The sequence below is a fragment of the Cricetulus griseus genome, chromosome 5 (genome assembly GCF_003668045.3).
Source record: "Cricetulus griseus strain 17A/GY chromosome 5, alternate assembly CriGri-PICRH-1.0, whole genome shotgun sequence".
Lineage (NCBI taxonomy): Eukaryota > Metazoa > Chordata > Mammalia > Rodentia > Cricetidae > Cricetulus > Cricetulus griseus.
In genome coordinates, this window is record NC_048598.1 from 6,680,309 (window position 1) to 6,706,267 (window position 25,959).

Consider the following 25,959-nt stretch of genomic DNA (forward strand, 5'->3'; position numbering starts at 1 on the left):
TTAACTGAATTCAACTGATAAGGCTCTCAGGACTAACAGAAGTTAGGGTTTATCAGACAGTTCTCTCTTTCTCTCTCTCTCTCTCTCTCTCTCTCTCTCTCTCTCTCTCTCTCTGTGTGTGTGTGTGTGTGTGTGTGTGTGTGTGTGTGTGTATGTGTGTGTGTGCATGCTTATACATGTATATATGCACGTGGACATGTGGAGATCAGAAGACAACACTGGTGGTACTGTTCCTCAGGCAGCGTTCACTGTTTGGTTTGTTTTTTGAGACAGACTCACAGACTTGGAACTCATCAAGTAGGCTCCTGTAGCTCACCAGCAAATACCAGGGATCCAGCTGTCTGCACTTTTCCATTGCTGGGATTACAACAATAAACCACCACATTGGGCTTTTAAAAACCGAGTTCTTGGAAACAATGCAAACACTTTCCTTGCTACACTCTCCCCTGAGACCCCCCAGGCTCAACAGCACACACTGGAAGTTTTTAGATCACACCCTGATGATACTGAGCTGTGATCCAAGAGCAAAACAAAGCTGAAACACCTCTCTAGAGGGGGAAACACCTTTCCAGCATAATACATTCAAAAACAAAGTTGTGGACTTCTGTCCAGACAGTAATGTCATAGCAAAGAACATTTTAGAGAAATATCGTTATCAGGGTGTTTATATGCACACAGAAGGAAGTAGAAAATACTTAGAAAGTTTTGTCAGCCAAAGAGAGTGTGAATAAAGATTCTACTGAATTCTCACAAAATGTCATTCATATGAACTCACTAGACTCACTAGACTCAAGGCCACCCCACCCCCGCCACACACACACACACACACCCTTTGACTCACACCAGATGAGAAAGAGGGACCATAAAGAACAGGGTCAGCAACAGTTCTGACAATCCCCTGGCAGAGAAAATGCCATAATCTGTTCCATCTCAGTATCAGAAGATCTTCCCTGGGACTCTTGACTCCTTCAACAGCCACCCCTGCCCCCTGACCACCTCACAGCTCCGCCCACCTTCTACCCCCACCAATCACAGGAAAGCTCTCTTGTCCGCTCCACCTACACCTGTCCCATTGCTTTTAACTCATCAAAAGCACACACTATCTCAAACCTGTGGGTTTATCCCAAACCTTGGAATAACTGTGAAGCAGGCCCACTCAGTTATGGAATGAACACTGCCTACATTGCAATTATGGAGCGAGTGGGAAAACAGAGCTCCGTGGCTCTCCTACACTGGAGTTTGTGATCAAGCATTTTATCTTTCTGTGCTCTTGAGAACAGCCATAAATACAAACACAAAAACATCTACAAACAGACTTACCTACCTATACATATACTGACCTCTACCCATCCGTCTTTAATCCTTTTCCTTCCTAGTTCCCTCCCTCATTCTCTCTCCCTCATTCTCTCTCCCTCATTCTCTCTCCCTTCCCCCTCTCTCTTTCTCTCTCTCTCTCCCTCTTTCCCTCTCTCCCCTCTCTCTCCCTCATTCTCTCTCCCTTCCCCCCTCTCTCTTTCTCTCTCTCTCCCTCTTTCCCTCTCTCCCCTCTCTCTCACAGTCCCCCTCTCTCCCCCTGCTGTTACTACACCTTTGAAACATATGAAAATTTGTATATGGAAGCTTGGAAAGTCAAATTCCTTTGGAAGAGAAATATTCAAGCTATACAAAATAAGATGGTGAACACGAAAATTCTAGTTAGTCACCTGAGCTGCGCACTGGCACTTATCTACGAAATAAAAATAATGTATCAGGAATTCCATGCACACACTCTTCCTAAAAAGAAAACTCAGCAGATAAAAAAATTAAATAAATCACTTCTGCATTTAAAAAGTGTTTTTAAATGATGTGGAATTCTCTAGAAAACCATTTCTCTGGTGCCTGAAGTCCCCAGCTGCCACACAATTTATATCTCCTTCCTTGGCCCTTTGTTTTTCTGCCATTTTCCCTGAATGTCAAAGTCAATTTAGTGCATTTCACTTTGCTGAATAAATCAGAGGCGAAATCCTTGCTAAAAGTGAAAATTTGATTTGCTAAAAGGAGCTTAGGGCAACTATTAATCAATATATCCAGAGTGTCAAAGCCAAGGCCAGGATAGACACGCATTCATTTGGAGATTGGCTGAGGCGGATAAAGGGGAACACTGGGGAAGTATCACCAGCCACTACGGGAAGTGAGGGTAGGGTTAGAAGAAGAGCTGGTCACCAAGGAACAGAGTGAGAAGCTCAGTGCCCTGGGATCTGTGCACCACACTAGGATTTTTTTTTTTTTTTTTCTGACAGCAAAAGTGACTGGGTTACACTAATTCTGCCAGTTTTTATACAGCAAATTTTCTCACAGTGTCCAAACAGGTTACTCTTTTTCACTCTTTAAGAGGTTAAAAGAACAGTCTAAAGGTCAGAAGTCACAGACCCATGAATAAAAAGAAGCCTAGACAAGCCTAAGGGGAGCTAGGCCAGGTCCACAGAGTGCACAGGCCTCAGGACAATTAGATCACAGTCTGTTGTAAACCAAATGACTAGTTCTCCATCGTAGCACTCAAGGCGATGAACCAGGAACCCATATAAAAATTAGAACCCATCTCAGGATCACAGACCCTCTGGGATAAGGCAGAACTATTTTCCAGAGCACCCAGTGATATCGCTGTGTAAATTGCTTCAACCTTTCTGATTTAACACTTTTCAAATGGCAGCCTCAATCAGATAGTTGGCAATTAAGATCTTTAGAGGTGTTAGCCCCGCCTTCAACAGGAAATCACTTTCCTCGGTGTGGAAGTCAAATCACTTTCGTCTGTGGTGAGGCCTCCTGCTTCTCTCTCTCCACTTCTAACAGTCGGCCTCAGCCCTCATCACTCTATTTAGTTGGGAGTTCATCTTTCTCAACACCCCCTTCCCATGGTGCACCTTGAGGCTCTGAGAAGCAGTACTTGTGAGGTGTTGTGAGGTATTTATGTGTGTGTGTGTACGTGTGTGTGCCTGAGCACAGTATCTTACACAGGCCTCACTGACTGCTCCTGTGGAAGGAAGGGGAGAAAGGACTGGGAATGTAGATGTTGATTCAATGCTAAGTAGTAGAGCATCTTACTGGTTTGTTGGTTGGTGGGTAAGCAGGTTGGTTGTTTGCCTGGGGATCTAGGTTCTAGATTTCTGGGGTTTACAGGAACGGCCCCCACCCGTCTGGTTCACAATTTTTACATGGCAGAGTGACAACTGACTTCTGCTTCTGCTTACCATTAAGTGCCAATCAAATTCATGCAAACCTCCACTTAGTTGGACGGGGGAGGGTGTGTGTGTGGTCTTTGTAAGCGCCTCAGAATTTTCTCAAATATTCACAGGAGGAGCCAAATGGTGACTGCCCTGCTTCATTAATATTTGTGATGTCTAGGGAATAGTATCAATCAAGCATCTTGATTTTTATTGATTTAAAATGTGCCATGAGTTTCCTTCTCTAATCACTGACCTTCCTTTAACCTTCAGTTTTGTAAATGGAAAGTAAATGCTAAGTTTGTAAATGCAAAGTTTAGACTCTGGGTGAATAAGTCACATCATCTTCCATTTGTTATAAACTACAAGTAGGTGCCCTGGGACAAATGAGAAACAAGTGGTATGACACAGACGAAGAGTGTGGGGGGGAAGACACATGGAAAACACTGGCAAGATATTGGCTGTTCTTGATAGAGCAGGGGCATGGAGTAAGCCCTGTCTAAACTCAAGTTCCTCGCTCTCAAAGTGAGCAAAAGTGGAGCAAAGAGTGAGCCAGCAGAAATGCTGCAGGCAGCACAGAAGGATGCCCAGAGTGCCTCCTAAGCAACAAAGTACTCCGTAGACCAGGGATGGTTATGGCAGCCTCTCTGTAATTCCAGCTGCAGCAGCACGGACTCAAAATCATTCTGAACTACACAGTGACGCTGTCACTGAAAGATAAGCAGAATGTATGCATGGATGCAGTTATTTTACATTTTAAGTTTAAGCCCATCAAAAAGAATACCACTGAACAATTCAGATCTAAAACTAATAAAGGTATAAATCAAAAAGAGAATTATAGATGTGTGTGTGTATAACATTCATATACTTATGTATTTACATAGATATAAATGTGTGATTGGGGTAACTACTTGGTTCCTTACATCTTTTAAATCTCCTGTAGACTACACATAGTGCTATGTGCATAGCTGATACCTGACTACTTAAAATGCATTTAAGTCATGGTTTAACAATGTGCTGTACGATTACAATTCTATTTTGATTGTGAGTATGCAATAGCATGGCCATGGGTGGGTGACGAAAATAGGCAGAGATCTCCAGTGACTGGCCAGGGTAAAGCTAGGGAGAGCTCACAGGAGCAGAGGGAATCAGGATGATGGCAGAGAGGAGCCTCGGGCCCTGACTTTTCTTGGGGAGACATGGGGGGAAATCTATTCACTTTAGATAGGCCACCTCCAACAGACTAAAGCAATTATTGCAATCCAGTCCAGATGCTGTCTGTGGAGGTTAACCTTGGCTGTCAGTCCAACATGGTCTAGAAGCACCAAGGGGACAGGGGACACACCTCTAGGTATGTCTGTGAGAGTTTCAAGTTTCTAGGCTGGACTAACTGTTGTGGAAGATGCACCGAAATGTAGTGGCATCGTTGTGTGGACAGGGAGGCCACTCTATTCTCTAGCTTTAGGTGTACTCCAATAGTGACATGGTGGCCCCCATTCACCAGAGAGATATGCCTCTCCATACAATGTGGAAGAAGATAACTATCCAAGGCCCCTCTAGCTCAGGGACACTCTAACCCTCACGTGACCCAGCCTCTCTTCCATGTCTCATCACCCACACACAGCAAGGGGCATGTCAACCATCCCATACTACATGGCTAAGGAGAGACATATTTGAATTGAGCCCATGGGTATTCTCAATCCAGTTCTTAACCTCAGTTCTGTGTCTTCTGACCTATTTCAGGGTTGATACAATCACTCCTTCCCCAAATTCATTGTAGGTTCTGCCAGTTATTATTAGGGCACTATTGTTATTATTATTATTATTATTATTATTATTATTATTATTATTATTCATGGGGAAACATAAAGAAGTGTCTATTTACCCCAGCAAGGGCACTGATCACATACACACACACACACACCCCAGCCATATCTAGCTTGGTGAACCAATTAAGAACATGAATGAGTGACTTAGAGAAGCTTGAATGACTAAAAGCCAATTGTTTTGTCTAATGAGGAACTTCACTAGAGTCCCCTGCACAGGATATAGGCAACTCTATTGAAGAGTCTCCCTACCAGGAGTTCATTGTTTACATAATCTCAGGGAAGGACCTTGTGGGTTGCTACTTTTTTAAACTTCCTGGTTCTTACAACATGGTTACCTTCCTGGGTCTTAGGAACTACAGGGCAGACATTATAACTCAAAGGAGACAGCTGAGTTAGACTCAAGGCACTGAGTGGGAAGGACAGGCTTCTGGGGGGTCCCCAGATCAACCTGTGCCTTGTCTCTTGAACTTGATCTTTTCACTGCCCCTCCATTGGTCTTCATTACTTTTCCAGCAAGGGTAGCTACAGAAAATAGAGGAGCTAATGTCCATTACCCATTATCAACCCAGCTTAAAGCTCCAAAACTTTACATTATTAAAGTCTGCCCAGGAGAGACAACATTACTTAGACAATAATGGGTCTTGTTTCCCTGGGAATGAATGAAAATATCCACACAATGATCTCTTAGCTCAGGAAGTGACCGCTTGTTTATTAGAACAGAAGTTTGGTGGATGACTTCTGTGAACACTAACTTTTGGGGTCCTTTGGATCTAAGGCACTGAAAGGACTTCATGTAAGCAATACTATGCAAATAAAAATGGGTCTCAGATATTTTATGTTTAGATGGCACATTATGGCACATGGATGAATTACGTATAGATTTGCAATTTCCATGTCTTTCTTTCCTCATTTGATTTTCACAATATAATTAATAGTGTCATTAAATAGCATAAAACATCCTCAGCTACAGCTCCTATTTTCTGATTTTACTTTCAGAAGCTTTTAAACAATAGTTATAAAGGGCTACAACTAGCTTATTTGTTAAACTGTCTCTAAATACTGGATAATTGAATAACCTTGTACCTTAGCCTCATTCACTGCAAGGGCTTAGGGTCTCCACTTAACTTTTATCCAGTTATCTAATAGAGTTACACAGACAAACAGTGAAATATTCAGGAATGAGACTGAGTTTACTTTAACTCATCCACAGTGTAAAACACAACCACATGTGAAGTCAGCTATGGGATGAAGTCAATGTGAGTCTGAAAGGCTAGCTGAAGTTTCATGCACATTTTAAATCAATGCATCAAAGAGCAACTATCCAGGTTTACTGATACAGAATCAAAATCAATATGACTTAAATATGGCACGTGTCATCTTTAGTCAAACATTGCCAATTTCTTAAATATCAAATAACATACTATACTTTCCACACAGAGACGTATTTGTATTAAAAATGAGACTTGATTCAAAGACCATTAGACCTTCCCTTGTTTTCATACTTTTATATGTACCTCACTTGAGGGCACCACACATTGAAATGGGGGAGGCTAAGGCAGGAGCATTGCTCTGAGTCTGAGTTCAGACTGGGACACAGAGGAAGACGGAAGCCAGCCTAGGCTAAGTGAGACTCTGTCTCAGAAAGATGGGATATGGGGTGGGAAATTTAACCAACAATATCCAGTAAGGAATACTGCAAAAATAAAACCTCAACATCAGAGTATAATCTTAAAAATTGGTCTATACAGAAAATCCATTTGAACAACAGTATCTTTAAACAGTGCCACTTGGAACCAATTCTCAAAAATTCTTTATTATTTTATAAAAAATACATGTATGTATATGAGCACTTACACACATACACATACACCTTAGCATAGAAAGAGTTTGGCTCATGTTCTTTTGAGATTCCTGTCATCACATCAAAGTCTAAATTAACCAAGAAAACTCTAGAAAGTCATGTCAGTCAACAACTTTTGATATAGCCTCTTAATTGATTTTTTTTTTTTTGAGACAGGGTTTCTCTGTGGCTTTGGAGGCTCTCCTGGAACTATCTCTTGTAGACCAGGCTGGTCTGGAACTCACAGAGATCCTCTGCCTCTGCCTCCCAAGTGCTGGGACTCATGCACCACCAACGCCCGGCCCTCTTAATTGAATTTTTTATCAAAAGAATTATCAGAAATGGGAAACACTGGCTAGTGTAGCTTTCTATTTCCTAGAGGAAGAAACAGACATAGAATTGTTTTATAATAATTTCACATTCCAAATATGGTTTGTTTATAGAACTTAACACTCCTGCCTCGGCTGGAGCAAAGTCACGGGGTTCTTCCATTTTTTTGTCTAGTGTCATCTTTACATCAGACAGAGTGTTAAGAATGTGACAGAATGGTCTGGAAACAAGGTTTAGTGGTAAAGTGGACTTGTTGTTCTTGCAGAGGACCCCAAATTCAGCTCCCATATTGGGCAGTTCACAAACAGCTGTAACTCTAAGTTCATGGGATCCAAATTCCCCTTCTGGCCTCTGTGGGAGCCTGCATGCATACGGTACAAATTAATTGATGAAGGTACACACTCATTCACATAAATAAATATAAATCCTTTCTAGAAGAATGTGACTGAAATGATCCCAAAGTAGAGCCAATCCCTTCTTGGTGGGGTGCACAGGTCAGTGGGAGAACCATCACCTAACTTGAGCGAGGCCCAGCTTTCAGCCCTTCTGCTGCAAAACCAAACTGGTTGATTTAATTTAGTTTTTCAAAAGGAGATGGTGACCTGAAAGTCTGCCACATTTTCTTCTAAACTACACTAAACCACATCCAGGCACTTCATTGTTCAAACACTTCCCTGTTCTTTTAAAGTAGGAAGCCGACAAGATCCGTAAATATAAGAGGCACTTACATAGGTCGGTTAATACGGGCTATGGCTTTTTAAGTACCACCTGCCAAGCCCATGCTGTATTTTGCTAACGAAATTCCAGGACATAATAATATCCTAATCGGCCACAAAGAACAATCCCAGATCTGCTTGTTGGGCTGATAATCGTCTTATCACACCCTGTGAAACCAAGCTCTGCTGTCTGATGGAGCCTCCATTACTTGGCAGCCTGTTCTAAAAACGGCCAACAATGGAGAGGGAGTGGAGTGGAGTGTGCAGAGCCTCCATATCTACATAAAAGAGATTAGAGGCGACAGCGTTCCATTTTACAACTCAATCATATTGTGTTAGCATGCGCTTATCCGAGCGCGGACGAAATTGAAAGAGAAATAAAAAAGAGCCAGGCAGATAGGAAGCAGAAAAGCGAGGCATGAGCAATTTCCAAGGGTATAAAGGGATGCTAATGGCAGGGCCTGTCATTTTTAAAAAGGGCTATTAGGGTTCCATCATCTGTTCTTGTGCCCTCACACTCCTCTAGCCAAAGTCAAGCATTTTCCAGGCCCTTGTAGTCCCTGGTTTGGTCTTTTTTTTTTCCCCTATAGATAAGTGTGGTCATGTTTCATAACAGCGCAATCCCATTTATGTGGCTTATTAATGTAAGTCAACTAATTCTATTTACTGAGAAAACCCCCTCCCTCTCTGTGCATTTTTCTCCAATATTTTCTTTGGTAGACTCCTTCCCTTTTCATGAGGCTGAAGAAAGCACACTAAGGTGTGTTTGCCATGGTGCAGCAGGGAGCTGGCCCAACCCGAGGTGCAAGGCTTGGAGCATGCCAGTGGGTGTATGATTACACAGTGAAGAACAGAGTGAGTACAGAGTCTTGAATCTGTGTGTGGGGTGTGTGTGTGTGTGTGTGTGTGTGTGTGTGTGTGTGTGTGTGTGTACTGTGAGCATGTGGACATGCACATGTGAATAAGTTCACTTTACTTTTTAACATGTTACACAGAAAATTCAAAAGGTAAGACCAAAGGGGACTTTCAGTCCACTTCTAGCTGTAACCTGACTCCCTACTCATTTAGGAAGACTGGCTCCCTATGGAGAACACAATTTTACTTTCAGCCAGCCAGCCATGTGACTATGCTCTCCTTGCCTCCACCTCCCCATCCAATGCTCCACGTGACACCACGTGGTTCTCAGATGCCTTGAGCTCAGGCAAGTCTTGACGCTACCTGGCCTCCTGCACTATTTCCTGCATGCATATTGTAAATAAATAAATAAATAACTTAAAAAAGATTTCAGTGGATTCCTGTTTTTTTCTTTTCTTTCTTTTCTTTTCTTTCTTTTTTTTTTTCAAATCCCCTTCTGAAAAGCTGAGGTTCTTTTTGGAATCATTTGAAGTACCTTCTGGGCACGAAGAAAATGACAGCCACGAGGCGTCATTCCACAGTGGCCTCTCCTCCATTCGCTCTGGAGAGAGGATGTCAGCCCCCACCAATGCGAAGCCGAGGCTTATGACAGAGCCCATAATCACATGCTCATTGTTTCCGGCACTGGAAACGGCGCTACTTGGAGTTATTTAAAGTTACCGTCTTCGCAGAAGTCGCCCAGGCCATGACTCCAGCAGGCTGCTTTGTAAGCCTTCATCTCCACTTAGATGCACAATCAGGGCTGCTAAGTCACCTCTGACCTTTCCTAACCATGGGGCTTGGGAGAAGTTGCTATATATTTTTTTATAGCTGGTCTTTATTGTGACAATCCTGGATGGTATCAAAACATTGCCTTAATAAATCTCTTAACTCAGGGAGACGAGCAGAGCTCAGGGGAATGATAGGTGATTCGGCTTCATGATGGCAGGATTCACACTGCTGTTGTTTGTTTGTGTTTATGGCAGGGGGCATGGAATCCAGAGGGCAATGCTGAGTGTTTTCCTCTATGGCTCTCCACCATTTTTTTAAGCTAGCAACTCTCATTGAATCTGAAGCCCACTGGTTTACTTAGACTAGTGACCAATTTCCCAAGATCCCCCTGTCTCCAAATCCATGACTGGGATGACAGATACGTGCCACCATGCCTAGCTTTTACATGGTTGCTGGGGAGCACATGCATGCTTCCATGTTTTTGAGACACAGTCTTACTCTTACACAGACTGGTCTGAAATACACAATTTAGCCCAGTCTATTCCAAACTGTGGTGCTTGTCCTATCTCAACCTAGCTAGTCCTGGGTTTTGGCAATGGTGTTATGAGTCACACTGGGCTTAAATGTGACTTGAAGGTTCTAGAAACATCCATGAACTTATAGGAGTGCTTGAATTTCTCTTTGCCACAAATCACTCTGCCCTTGAATAGAGGGGAATAAATATCCTGGGTTGGACTGTGGTTCTCAGTGGGGAGGGTTGGGGTAGGCAGCTTGGTGTGAATTGTTTCCAGGCATGTTGGAGAATAGGTTTTTTTGTTTGTTTGTTTGTTTGTTTATTTGTTAAGGGTACTACTGGCATCTAATGGGTAGACGCTAAGGATGCCATTAAGCATCCCATAATAAATAGAAAAGTCAGCTAGAACAGAATTTTCTAGTACCAAATATCCATAGTGCCACGATGAGTAACCATGGGTTATAATAACTATATTTAATATACATGTATGTGCATGTGTGTGTGATAATAATAAAGAAAAAGGTTATTTACTTGAAAGTTGGGGTTATGGGAAGAGACCAAAAGAGAGTAATTGGGAAGGGCTAAGGGTAAAGGGAGGGGAGAAGTGATGTAATTTTACTTAAATTAAAAACATTAAAATAGAAAAACTGTGCCTAGAAGTATATATAACAATGGGATATCATGTGTATGATCTATGTTGATTATGGAAAAATGTGTCCATAGACATATTTTCAGAAACTGTGAGTTTTGTCTCTCTGCTGTAACCTGACCACCAATAGCACCTTCTTTCCAAAGAAATTTTCATTTACAATCCAGACAAATCTGCTGCCTAGCTTTTCTTCCCTGTGATAGGCTTTCATTACACAGTCAAGGCTAATCCTCCAGCCTCAGCCTCCGGAATGCTAGAACACCACACCCAGCCATCTGATGCTTTGTGAATTTCTTCCTCCAAACATCTTTTTAGGCAATCCATATAGGTGTGATTGTAACCTAAATACAACATCATGTAGCCACAGGACCAGACTGTATTCTTTTAGATATTGTTATTCTTGTGCGGGTGTTTTCCAAAGCATACATTCAAGTTACCCATTTAACTAACTAGTTCTGACTTAATTTGGAGAGCTTTATTAGCAAACAGTGTAAGACAAAGTAGCCGGTATAATACAGAGTGATGTTTAAATTAGTTTACAATTTGCTTGGTCTCATCTAGAACTGCCCTGAACAAAGCTATTCAGAAATGTCAGCTGTGTCCCTAACCCACTGTAACAAATTGTTGCCTGAGCGCTGCACACCTAATGACTTCAAATTAGCTTCACCGCTATACTGCCTGACAGTTCGTTACGACTGTTAGCGACATGGCTGGCGTATCATGACCAATAAATTGGTTTCAGTGTGGGCTGGGAAAGGGACTTCCATCAATTTGATTAAAGAAATTACTGTAGCATTCAAAGCATAAAGACAAACTAGTTTAAGAAGACGGAAATAAGTTAACCGTGTGTGCCAGAAAAACATTTCTTGTCATTCGAAAACTTCTTTATGAACTATTTGAAAATAAAAGTCCAAGGAAATGAAATCAAGTTCAGACACAATACTAACATTTTCAAAATATGTGGCCAGGTATATTATATATTACATAATGGGTCAAAAAAGAAATGTAATAAAACACTAACTTGAAATCAGCAAATGGGAAAAATCCACCATCTTAGTCTATCATTTCATTTTGTATTTAGATTCATCATAAATATCTGATTGCAAATTAATGTAAAATTTGTGATCATAATGAGAAAACCAATGCAATATGATATGATATGATATGATATGATATGATATGAAAGAACAAGATGGATGATTCTTAGAAGCAAAGGGGACATTAGCCCAGTGCTGAAAACAATAGTGAAAAATACAGAATTATCTTCATCAGGAAAAAGATAAGAATTACCACTATAACTAAGAAATGGTTTTATGGATTGTACGGTCTTTATTTAATGTGGGCAACTAATGCCTTCAAATATGAAATGAATGGTGAAGAGACTTCAAGACAGTGCATAGGTAGAATGGTTACTGCTATATAATGCTCTGCCACAAGACAATGAGTACTGAATTAAGTGCAAACAACAAAGTGATGGTTAAGAAATAATACCACAAAAAAGGTACATTTTCCTCCTATGGTGCATATAAACCTGGAGGCAACTGCAGCCTTTGTGTTTCTTTTGGGTTTTCAGAGAACTTACCTGGAATATGTTTTGCCCATCCAATGATAACCACCAACTCTCGGTCAGCCAAGTCACAGAGTGTTGTGAGGGCTTTGATGTCGCTGTCGGGAACAGTAGGGTCAGGCATGGCATAGATCTTCTCTGGTTCAGCCACCAACAAATGCGAGACAATCTTGTTATCTATGGGGTCAAACCAGAGAACTACATGATCACTAACATAGTCACCCAGTTTAACAAACCCTAAGGTAGTTTGTGTTTTGGAACATAATTGTACCAGCCTCCAATAAAACACACCTGCTCCATCATAGCTTTCTCTGTGTGCCTTAAGCAGTGTGTAGGAAAATTCACATCAAGAAAGAAGTCACTGTTCTTGATGGAAAACATCCCTTTCTTTGCCTAGCTTTCTGGAAGGAAGACTTGGTCCTGCCATGAGCATTTTTATAGCAGACAGGTAAGAGAAGTTAGGTGCTTCTTGGGTTTGCTCTCTGATTTCTAAGTGGGATCTGGTGAAGCAGATTGAATAGCACACAACAGTTTCAAAATAAAAGCCTACTGGAAAACTGAAATATGGACTAATGCAGAAAGCAAAGACCCATGAGTGCCCATAGTCTTAGTAGGCACAAAAGTCATTAATTGTTTTAATTCTTTTGAAGAAGAGCTAAAGGTCAGAGCCCTTCTGCCAAGATGAATTACCGACTATATAACTCTATTTCCTTGGGATGAATTAAATTGGAGTTTCCCTCCTTCCCTGCCGTCCCGATGTACCAAGCCAACCCTCCAAATACAGCTAATATCTGCACCCATAAAAACCATCCTGCTTATACGAGACAGCATTTTCTCCTCCAAGCACCTTATTCTTTAATCTTCTACTTTCATCTGTTGTCCTCAGTTCATTCTCTGCTTCAGATTTATCTGTCTGAAATTTGTGATCTATGCTTTTGAAATCTTCATAAAGTCAACACTAGAGACAAATGGAAAGCTTCCCATCGGATGTGTTTTACTGCTCAGGGGCATCTGAGGGTTTATGGACAGGCTGTAAAGCTTGGCTAACAGAATGATTTTTCTCGTTGGCCTGGTTTTCAATTTCTCAATGTAGCTTTAGATGTGATTTTTCTCTCCTATGTGAGGAGATACAAATGGGCAAAAACCAATTCACATATTTAAGAGTCCTAGGTAATATCTTTTAGAAAATCGGGAGTCTAGGGGAGAGTTTTGTGGACAGAGTCAAAATTTCAAGTGTGTTTGTTACACATTTTCCTTCTGCTCTGTTTTTAACTCCTTCAAGCCCAAGTGATACATGGCATTCTTTTGGACTGATAAGTAAGGAAGAGACTTATTAAAGACATACCTAGCACATTTTGAAAAAAAAATATGTACATACTAGAATGTTGACTAGCTTGATTTTATTCAGGTCTTGTGCAGGCAACCCTGAAATCATATTTTAAAGTGTGCCAACATGGACATAGAAATTACATTTATTTAAAACAATCACCAGTCCTTGGCATTATTATTAATATTTGGGTAGTAATACTCTCAAACACCACCATTTCTAGGTTCTTTGGAGTGTTTTTTAGCTTATAGGATTTGAAAAGAGTGATGCTTGCTTATTTTACACAGCATGTAAGTAACACCTTGTATTTCTGGTTATGCAGGGAGAGGTCTTGATTTTTGTTCCTCTGAAGAAGCTAGAACCTCAGGACTAGAAGAATACACATCAGTAAAGGGCACAAGTGTGTAACCAAAGGAAGTTGTGATTCTTGATTTTATTTTATTTTTTTCACACAAGGGAAAACATACAAGCTGTGTTATCCAAGTCACGACTTCCTGACTTGCAGGTCAGAGCAATTCAGCAGAAGCCTGGCCTTTCCCATCATTCAGCAAGTAGAATAGCCAACAGCACTGTTTCCGGGTAAGTCTTATTTAATGTTTCCCTAATTAGAATCAATACAACCCAATTTTCATTCTTGGGCCTTTGTAGTACACAAACAAACAGCCAGGGGTGCAGAAATCTCCCCAGCCACCTTCCCACAAAGCCCATAGCATCCCCTGATGCCTATCTGACAGGATCTGAAAATTAAGTTTTTTAAATGTTTGTTACAAAAACACACTAATTGGATGGACCAAGGAAAATTAACACAATGGCCTCTAGATAATGAGTAACGATTCATTAGGAGCCCTCTTTATCTCAGACCAATGGAGTGCCCTGCCTGCGATCGCTGTAATCTTCTTAGAGGTACTAGACAAGCCACTTCCCAATTTCTCAGGTTTACACAGAAAACGATAGATGTTCCTGTGCCATGTTGATTGACAAATGGCCCGGTGCTCTTTTTTTTTTTTCTTTCTGTAGAGGAAATTATCAATGGTTTAGGTCAATGTGTGCTTAAAGGGAATGAGAAATGGGCAATCCAGATATTATTGAATCAAGAAACACTAATGAAATTAAGCATTAGTGTTTATTGCATTTTATTGTATTATCAGAAAGTTTTTAATTATAATGTGCAAAATCTGCTTAATGCACTCCTAGATTGTATCTGCCGAACGCCAAACTGCTTCTCGGGCTGAGGAGGGGTTGCCAGATTGGACAATTGAAGGTATAATCAGCATAATGTTTTCTGGAAAGGCAAAGAGAAACTACGCCATATGTTCACTTATGCTTTAATTTTATGTAAAATGGGCTGCTTTTCCTTTAACACAGCTCAAATGTCGTTTCATTTACAGTTCAGGGTCTGCTTTATTTATTTAACAGGGGCCCAGATGCTGGCACGGATGGTGCCCAGCACTGACCCCACCTGGAGAATTGCAACTGGAAGCTGAGTTGAAAGCAGATCCAAACAGCCTGGCCCGTCTCTTGAACGGTTGTAGAAGCAAGAGTAGCTTGTGGCTTCTGTGACAAAGACAGCTACATGTGAGCATTCTTGCCACTCAATAACCTCTTAGGGCCTCTTCCGAATGCCAGGCGTAAACATCAAGATTGCTAGCTTGGCGGCACTGTAGCTATTAACTGATTTCTCAGAAAATGGGATACAGTTATTGCCACAATCTACACTCCAGTCCCTTTTAGTTAATGACAAAGAGAATGGGGTTTGCATTTTAGCTATGCACCAGCCATCCTTTCAAATTGCAACCTGGTATCATAAAATCATGGGCTCTTTAAAAGCAATTTATAACGCCCATAAGGGCACCTGAGATGGAACCACCAACCTATGCTCATTATTAGTAGGTCCCATTCTCGTTTTAATCTATTGCCAGCTACTCTGTTAACCTTATATAGTTCCAAATTAATGAGGCCCCTAATGTATTTTCATTGGGAGGTTGAGCAGCCAAACTCATTTAGTTAGGGAAAACTACAAAAGTCACTTTCTTGTGAAATCTGAAACTAACAGCTCCAATGAACTAATGATCACAGTATGATCCATTTTATGTACCTCTGCAAATAAAGACAACCAGTAAATGTAAAATCCACACCATATAAGCTGTGCATTAATATGCTATGCTTCTACAAGATGACTTGGGCACAAACAGGAAGAGCAGAGAACCCTCCTGGATATCTTTAGAAGAAAAAGTTCATTAGTTGCATTGCCATTCTCTTAACAGACAATCCCTGAAAATAGAGTCCACAGCCTCCAATAAAAAGGAGTTTCCTTGGAGTCAGTAGAGATGGGCATGCCAACATTAGTATACACGGTGCCAACTGTGAGGACTCTGTGTCTGGGAAGCCAGGCACATCTGTTGTACTTACATGGCTTTTTGGCTGGCTGCACCAGCTGAGGGTTCAGGTATGGGCTGTTCTCAGCATCTATTCTGCGCTTGTACTTCTGTCGACCCCCGCGTACTCTGTCAAGACGTACCCCTGTGGACAGAGACAGGCACGGGCTTACTGTTCAGGTAGTTACCTCAGAACAATCAAACACATCAGTTGCATCTCCCACGAGTGCTAAGGGAACAGATAGTGGAACTGAGAATGGACCAGTGTTATGAGAGAAGGCTTAAAAAAATGAAGCTAAATCAGAATTGTCAGTGTTTAGAAACTACGGCTACCAATGGTTAGGAAATTTAAAAGGAATTTTCTACCAAGCCATCAAAGTTGCCATTTGTACATCAGGGCAAAGGCACACCTCCATAGACATCAATCAATTCAAAGAAGTTTTTCTTTTGTTGTAGTGTAATGGTTTCTCAAGATACACACTGGTATTCTGTACCTCACCTTCCATCACTCCTGAAGGCTCCATGTGTGGGATCCAGTCAACAGAAAGATGGGGAGCTATGCAACCCTCCTGTGCTGCACTCATGGAACTGAATATAACAAAGAGCATCTACCTGCAGGCTTGGGAAGGCAGGATTGTTGCAGGCTGAGACATTTCTGTATTGAAATACCAATAGATTTCCCAAAGAGAACGTTATCTACAGGTTGATACACTAAAGAGGAAACTAATGTGGACAATTAGGGCTGCTCAATTGGAATAGGAAGGGTTTTCCAGAAGGTGGAATGTCAAATCCACCACTCCCCTATCTCTCCTCCCACCCTGTATATTTAATGACAAAGCACTTCAACCCACAGAATTCCATCTTCATTCTTCTCAACGTTCCCTACTTTCTTTGTGATTGTATCAATATTTACTGAAGTTTGGCACCTTTCCCTTCTTTCCCTGCTTACTCAGCTTTATCTTCTCATAATTTTCTCTTCAAACCTTTATCCAGGATTTTTTCCAGATTACGTGAGGTGGTCTCTTTTCAATCCATCTGAGATGCAGAGGACATTAGTGATAGCCTTGATGTCTGCCCACTAACTTCAACCAGGGAAGGACATTTAATCTGCTATTATTATAGGTAGTAAGAGAAGGCAGGGGTCGGGGAGACTACGGCATGCAGGAAGAAGTAAAAAGGAGAGAACACTTTAGTCATCTTTAAAATTGTTAGAACAAAACAGCCTGAAGAATAAACTTGGATTGCTTGTATCTACTGTATGGGCCTTCCAATATTCTTTCAGGGATTATCAGAGAATTCATATTTCCAATGTAGTTGCACACGTAGCTGAGGAATTGTTTAACCCTATGATATTTCTATGTGTTTACATTATAAGGCATCAGTGCTTGTGTGCAAATGTGGAGCTCAGAGGACAACTGCAAGAGTTGCTTCTCTCTTTCCACCAGGTGGATTCTGCCCATGGATCTCAGGTTGTCAGGCTTGGTGGCAAGGGATTTCACTACCTGTGCAGTCTCACCAGCCCAAAGCTTGTCAGTTTCTGAGAATAAAGTCTGTCTAACAAGAAGCACTTAAAAAACTTGGGAGATGGCTCAGCCACTAATGTGGTTATTACTAAAGCTTGAGTTGGACTCCTAGATGCCATGTGAAAACCTGAGTGTGACAGTACACACCTGTCACCCCAGTGCTCAGAGACAGACCTGAGTGTGACAATACACACCTGTCACCCCAGTGCTCAGAGGCAGACCTGAGTGTGACAATACACACCTGTAACCCCAATGCTCAGAGGCAGACCTGAGTGTGACAGTACACACCTGTCACCCCAGTGCTCAGAGGCAGACCTGAGTGTGAAAGTACACACCTGTCACCCCAGTGCTCAGAGGCAGACTTGAGTGTGACAGTACACACCTGTCACCCCAGTGCTCACAGATAGACCTGAGTGTGACAATACACACCTGTCACCCCAGTTCTCAGAGACACACCTGAGTGTGACAGTACACACCTGTCACCCCAGTGCTCAGAGACAGACCTGAGTGTGACAGTACACACCTGTCACCCCAGTGCTCAGAGACAGATCTGAGTGTGACAATATACACCTGTAACCCCAGTGCTCAGAGGCAGACCAGAGTGAGACAATACACATCTGTAACCCCAATGCTCAGAGACAGACCTGAGTGTGACAGTACACACCTGTCACCCCAGTGCTCACAGATAGACCTGAGTGTGACAATACACACCTGTCACCCCAGTTCTCAGAGACAGACCTGAGTGTGACAATACACACCTGTCACCCCAGTGCTCAGAGACAGACCTGAGTGTGACAATACACACCTGTAACCCTGGTGCTCAGAGGTAGGGACTGGAGGAGCCCTGGGCTCAGTGGACAGCCATCCTAGCTAAATCAGTGAGCCCCAGATTCAATAAGAAACCCTGGATCAAATACTAAGCTAGAGTGTGATTGAGGATTGGCATTGGACAGTGACTCCTGCCCTCTTACTAAGATAGAAAGTGACTGAGGACTAACATTGGACATTGACTCCTGGCCTCTACATGGGCATTCCATAGGTGAATGCACATACACAGGAAAATATGGACACACATACACCATACACAAGAACTTGGCTTTCAGTGCCATGACTAGGTGTGTATTGCCTCCAGCTGGACCTTGAATGAAAACACTGAGTGTGGTCCTCTTGTGTAGGCACCTCACCTCTTTTATATATGTGGGAGTGGGTGGATGGTATGTACATTACATGGGGTCCCTCTTAGCCAAACTAGTTGCACCTATGAAGAAAAATGTGGTCCTGAAAATAATGTTTATTGATCACACACACACACACACACACACACACACACACACACACACACACCACACACACACACACACTACTGCTCAGCAATGTCTTGTATATGTAGAGACACACTCTCTAAGCAGTGTGATAACCACCCTCACTAGGCATGCCCCTTTCAGTTTTGGAAATGGATTGTCTCCATCCTTTCCCCTCTTGGCAGGTAAGTATTTTCATCCCAGACACCTACAACGTTCATCCTACCTGTGCCACCTAAACACCCGCCCACAGTGCACCTAGTTATCACATGGTCAAGAGCATCCCAAATACCCCAGGATTTCACTTTTTATTGTCTAAAATGAAAATCGATTGGACAAAGAATTCCTTTATGACTTGTGAGCTTTATTTATATGACAGTGGTGGGGGGAAGACTAGATATCGATACTCATAAAGCAAGAGATTAATAATCCTATATAGTAAAACCTGACAGAGACTCGATATGCAGAGCAGTGTCCCTGCCAAGTTTGGATAACAATTAATAGCAAAATTTTCTGAAGTCAATAAAATGTTTTAAAAGATCATAATAATGTATTCATGTGCAAATTCATTCCCAGTCAAAAGCAGTCAAATATTAAACTTTTCGAGCATTTAAACAACAAAGTAAAATATATCTACTGCTGCTTTTTAACTTTATTTCCAAACCTGGGGAAAATGGCCTTTTATGCACCCCTGGTGGGACAGTGACTGTCATCCTGATGACTTCCTGTAGCTCACTACATTCACAGGGACACTCCAACCAGCACTAGCTCCAAATGTCTTGGCACTGCACTACACCATTCATCAATTTATTCCTTTATACTGAAGCAAAACTCTGACCAAGGAGAGCCAGCCCTTCTCACCCGGATCATAATTGCAAACACACTTAGAGGCAGAAGCACAAAGGCTAATCAGACCCCAAGTAGCCTCTGAATGTGTGGCATTTTTGCCTTAGATTATTGACAACTGATTCACTCATTCATCTGAGTAAAAACAACGTAACAAATTTTGGGTTTCATTTCTTTTGAGACATGATCTCACTTCATACCCCAGACTGGGAAACAAGTAAGTCCCCTTCTCAACAAAAACAAACAGACAGTAACTAAATATACAAATACATTTTCCTTGAGTTCAGGAAACTTGTCCAATATGAAGTAGAGAATTAATAATTACAACTTAACCCACTGTGTTTAAAAGTTTCAAACAATTTTAGAAAAAAAATAATAATATTTATGATCAGTAATTGGGAGAGCTAGGTTAGTTAGAACCCAGCATTGGCGGATTCAAAACTTTCCACTGAAAATAACCATGCCTGTTTTTTACACTTCTATAGTTTTAAATAAACAATTTCTCCTTAGACTCTACTTGTAGAATACTTTTGAAAAAATTAAAACATGAGGGTTGTTTTTGCCCCTAGAAACATAAGGTGCCTATGAAATAGCATGTGTGACAGAATTTTGAAATTAATTAAAGTGACTAGATTGCTCAAGCAGAGACCTTTATCTTTTTTAAAAATAGATAAATAAATAAATAAATAAAACATTTTAATAGTTGGCATTTCCCACCTACCAGAACATTTCACAAGGCTTCTTCAAGGCCTGCATGCCAGTAGGGAGTCACAAATTGTACACACTGTCCAAATTTACAAAATGGAAAGAGCAAGAGTAGAGCAAGGGGGGAAAATGCTGTGGAGAGAATGAACACTCAACACAGCAAAGGGGTCGAGCCAAGGTCGCCTAAGCGGGCTCATGCTAAGCCAGCGTGTTATGTCCAAATGCAAGTTTTCATGATAGTATATAGTCAAAACCGAAGACAACTTTCATTACGTTAGTAGTGTAAAGTCAGATGGATTTCATACATATTCTTTCCCTTTAGGGAATTATTAAGAATACCCTCACCTACTTTTCTGATTTAAAGTTAAGATATTTATTATGCTGTTCCAAAGTAAAGGTTTACTAAAAGACATTAAGGGTAAGTTCCCAGAAAACTTAAGAAAGAAACAAATGATCACATTAAATCCAAACAATTTTGAAATAATCATTCGAATATATTAAACAGCCAGTTGTACTTGGTAAATGTTAATGGAGTGGAGTCAGGAAGGGCCGTGAGAAAGCCAAACTTATGAGCCAAGGACCCTCCCTGCACTGTCTGGAGCCCCACCCCTCCCCTGCACTGTCTGGAACCCCACCCCTCCCCTGTACTCTCTGGAACCCCGCCCCTTCCCTGCACTGTCTGGAACCCCGCCCCTCCCCTGCACTGTCTGGAACCCTGCCCCTCCCCTGCATTGTCTGGAACCCTGTCACTGTGTGCTTCATCTGTGCCTCGCAGCAGCGCCTCTCTCCTCCCCTATAGGAAGATATCATGTGACACACCCAGCACCCCTCTGCTGGCGCTTGATGAGGGAAGCATCTATGCAGAGCACAGAGGAAACTGACTCTCGCAGGAGCTACAGCTAGAGGCTGGAGGGAGTGGCAGGGGCTAGCCCAGGACTGGGAATGTCCATGGAAGCTTCTGTTGGGGTTCTCCTTGGGGACAAAATCTGGGCAGCTGTGCAGATTTATAGGCTTCATGGGGGTGGGAAGGATGGGTGGAAATTATTTGTCTGTGCACACAGGTACTCCTGGGAAAAGCCAACCAATCAACCTGCTTGCAGATCATGTAGGACAATGTGACAAATCAACCCTGGATATTTTTGCTTGTTTGTTTGTTTATTTGTTTTTTGTAACTGTCATCACCCTCTCAAAGAGGACAGCAATATTATTACATATGGCCTTGAGATTGAGTCCCTTTCTCCCTGTTTTAACAGCCTGACTCCTGGTACCTACTCTCAGCACTCACTGCCCACAAATTAACTCAATGAGCCAGTCCATGCCTGGTGTGTCCTGTAAGAAATAAAAGCCAAGGCAGTCACTAGCCTATGCCACTTCCCAAGAGCTTGTTAAGGGCTAAACACACACCCAGGGTGAAATGAATTCTATATATGTTAGCACACATACCCTCAAAATAACCCCATGAGGCAGTTGCAATTCTGTTCCATTTTAGAGGTGGGAAAACTATGATGTGTAAGGGTAAGATTCAGGTGTGAGCAGGGAGAATGCCTAGACCAGAGGAATAAAAGCAAACTACTGGAGTAAACGATATCTGCACTCTGACCTGGTGCAGATTCTCGGTAGCACAGTGTCCACAGAAGGAACAGGACTTCTTTCATTCAGTTCCAGTCCTGGCGACTCAACTAAATGTTTGAGCCCACAGCTGTGAACAAACCCAGTGATGATTGTTTTTAAAAATTAAATTCAAACTATTCTTTTCTTCTGAGGCAAAGCAAGTTATTTATAAATTCCCCCATGCTCCTCATTCCTTGTCGAAAGGGCACCACCAATTCCACAGGTCTGGCTTTGCCAGAGCACAGAAACTAAGGGACATGGCAGCCAAGTTTTACAGTTCCAACAGACACCATGGATGGCCCATATTCCACTATGTGGAGGCTGATGACTATTGTTACTTGGGATAGAATATCAGGCCCACAAGACAGGAGTGTTGGAAATTGCCCCATCTGTGAGTCGAAATACTGTAATATGTGACGATGTAAGAAACAAAGATTACAAAGGGATTGAAAGATAGACAGGGATGGAGAGACAGAGAGAGAAAGAGAGAGAGAGACAGAGAGATATAAGTCCCTAAAAGAGATAAAAAAAAAGCCAGGGTTCACATGAAAGCTCTCTTGTCCTCTAGATAAATGAACAATAATCAGGGGGCAATGCTTCCTGTTGGTCTCCCCAATAGCCATCTGAATGATTAAAATGGAAAGCTTGCCCTGGAAACGGCATACCCTTTTATGTGCATGCAGCATCATATGTGGGCTAATGCGCACAGGACAACACCCCCCCCCCAGAAGCTCCTAGATCCCTAGATCTCTGAGGTGGAGACCACAGTTCTTGGCTGGCTCTAGGGCTCTTGCGCCAAAGTTATACCCCAGACTGAAGCCCAGCTGCAAAGGGCATGAACTGGAAATCACAATCCATGCGATGCCCAGCAGGGAAAATGTTTTCTTAGCCAAGGTGAAGTTTCTTGTGTGAAGCATGGAGGCCTAATCCATGACACACACAAGTACAAATCAGGTCACCTGCAACAGGTGACATGTTTTAATTGAATGGCTTCTGTCTGCAATTCTGACAAAAGGGGAATGGAAATAAATGAGTCTGGCAAGACAGCCCTGAGCCTCACAATACCCGATATCTCATTATTTTTAAACAGCTATCTATAAACTAACACCGACAAGCTCTGAGCCTTTTATTTCTGCTCAGGCTGAGGTTTCTGTGAAGGGGGAAAATAAAAGGCAAGAAGAGAAAGGGGCATCCAGAACACTGCATTAAACATGCAATACCTACCATTATCACCTCCCCAGTGTAATTAGAGAAATCTCCTGTTCAAAAGGCACTATTTCTTCCTCTCCTCTGTCAGGGGCGTGCACGCTTGCTTGGCCCGCACTTGTTAAACATAGGGGCTGTCTTTAAAGAACAGAAGAAAATCTTCCTTTTACTTCTGTGTGTTTCTTTTTCTGGTGTGCATGTGTAATTTGTGGTATGTGCACATATATGGGGGGGGTGCCTGTGCTGGAGGCTGGAGAACATTCCAGAGGTCTCTGTCAGTCTCCACCTTATTATTCCCGTTGATATCGGTCTCTCACTGAGACTGAAGCTTGGCTGTAAGCAGCTGTCCTCCACCTCCCTTTCCTCACAGCCCCCAGCAGCACTCTGGTTGCAGGCGTATTCACTAATGGCCACAACAGTCTCTTTTTCTGAAAGGCTTGTATTATGTAGCTTAGGCTAGTCTGAAACTCACCATGAGGAACAAGCTGGCCTTTCCTTTTTATCTTAAAAAAAAATCCATATTACTGTAGTGCATGTAGTCTATCAAAGTATATTTTATCTCAGTTTAAGGCTGATAGCTCTTTGTATTTTAGAAATTACCATTTCCTGCCAATAAAGTTATGAGGTAATGGGCACAAATATAAAATAGAATGGGTCCATCAAAAACAGTGATTCCACTAATCCACACTAAGTGTGATGCTAGAAGGAGTATGTTTTTACACAACAGTGCTCCTCACAGTGCAGAGAACCAGTGAGCCCACTCTGCAGGAGGTGGGAAGAAAGGATGAATGCCACTGGCATTCTTGATAAGTCTTTATAAAATATATAGATTAGTGATTATGGTTGATACTTAAGACAGAGCTAGCAAATAAGAAATCCTAGTCATTGGCCAGCAGCATTGTAACTAATATTAATCTCTCTGTGTTATTTGGGGGCCTTAACATGGTGGTGAAAATCAGGCGGCTGGCAGAAAGAGTTATCGTTACAACAGAACAAATCTGGAGACTGAGGGTGCAGTGCGTCTGGTCCAGTGCTTGGTGTTGTTCATGAAGTCCCACGCATAACTCGCACACCACATAAATCAGGGCTGGGGCACTTCAGAGACACAGGGTTGTTTGGGTGTAATTCATATGGGTCAGTGAAAGAAGAAACAGGCACTCTAGGGTGATCCTTAGCCTTTCCAGCTGTGCAGACAAAAGGATCAGAAGTTCATAATCATCCTATACTAAGTTCAAGGCTATACTGGCCTATATGAGTCCTTGTTAGAGACATAGATAGATAGATAGATAGATAGATAGATAGATAGATAGATAGATAGATAGATAGATAGAAATAAAAATAAAATCTACCACAAAATATATCATGAAATTGTCTATATTCTTGGGTTCTGTGTAATGAAAACTCTACCCAATACATAAAATACAGAGGAAAAACCAGTTAAATAGCAATTAAAAGTCTACATAATGTTAGCATACACATCTCCAAATGTCATAGGAGTGTCAGATTTCTTGTGGCACAATTAGAAACAATGGCATGTTTCTAATCCCTTGTGACATTGGCAGCAAGAAGTTTAACACGATAATAATAGTAAAGGCATTCACAAAACCTCATGGGGATAGCCAGCAAACGAAAGCAACAAAATGATGCTGAGTCAAATCTTAAAGGCAAAGATAAACTAAATACGAAGTTAAATCTCAATACCATCCAAAGATAAACTAGATATGAAGTTCAGATGACATTCAAGTTGCTGGGTTGAACCACAGTCAACCTGGTTATAGAGGAGGAAGGGAGTAGAGTTTCAAGGTCCCATTGTTGGCCCTTCAGTGGAAAAAAAGGAAAATAATGAAGGAGACAAAGAGATGCTCTATTGCATGTTACTTGGAGAAACATAACAGTGCCCTCCGTGACCCTGGACAGACAGACCACTCCCAAGCCCTCTCTATTACCATGAAGAGGTTAGATATTTCTGAGGGGAGTTAGGAGAGAGAAAAGAGAGAGAGGAAACATTACAAAAGGTGTAGGTGCAGAAATTCAGAGCTGAGAAGAAAGGTACCCAGGAACCAGGGGGCACCCTTTGCTAGAGGCAGCCTTGTCTACAGAGATGGGCAGCTTCTAGCAAACACTCTGAGACACCTAGTTATATATGTTTCCCTGTAGGGGAACCAATGCTGGATTTAGAGGTGGATTTGGCTTTCCTTCTCTAAAATCCAAGCACGTTATTTAACTAAACTTTAGTGTTTCTGTGTTGTATCAAGAAGCCAATTGATGTAATACAGAATAAAAGAAGAATTTAGGGACTGTTTTGTTATGCTCCCATGGTTGCATTCCCCAGCATGTGTACATACACAAGCAAACATTTCTCTGCTGACTGTTTATGTTTGAGTCCCACACAGCCAATGAAGACCTGCCTGACAGCAATCCCTGGACACCCTGGAAAGAAAATGGGCCACACCTCCTCGACTGTACTGGATCCAACTTGCTCCATTTCAACGGACACTCTGGCCAGAGGTTCAGGTACTGACTTCAATCAAGTTGAGGATTTCAAGCAAGATCTTCAATCAAGCAAATCCCATCTAACATGGACTGGATACAATCCATTCAAGACTTTCACTACACTAACATTTTCTTCCTACAGGACCCCACAAGGCTATCGCCATCCCATTTCAGCAGGAAGTAACTTGGAGAATGCTACATCCCCTTTCCCCATTGTTGTCACTTAGGATAGTGTGTATGCATAGTTAGGGGTAGCTTCCTATTGTTTATGGTTGGGATTGGAAGGAGGTGTTCAGGTTTG

At 41.9% G+C, this 25,959-nt stretch overlaps 1 protein-coding gene across 4 annotated transcripts in view; it reads right to left on the reverse strand.

The window, feature by feature from the left end:
- The window catches only part of Esrrg (estrogen related receptor gamma), a 210,826-nt gene that overhangs the window by 44,303 nt on the left and 140,564 nt on the right, over positions 1 to 25,959 (reverse strand). For 2 of the 4 annotated variants that reach the window (XM_027418726.2, XM_035445622.1), the window contains 2 exons: positions 16,008 to 16,118; positions 12,287 to 12,448 (listed from right to left, as the gene is read on the reverse strand). In XM_027418726.2, coding sequence (XP_027274527.1) covers positions 12,287 to 12,448; positions 16,008 to 16,118 — 273 coding nt within the window. Of the gene's footprint in view, positions 1 to 12,286; positions 12,470 to 15,992; positions 16,119 to 25,959 lie in introns of all 4 variants that reach the window. The other 2 variants (XM_035445624.1, XM_035445623.1) reach the window with 2 other exon arrangements.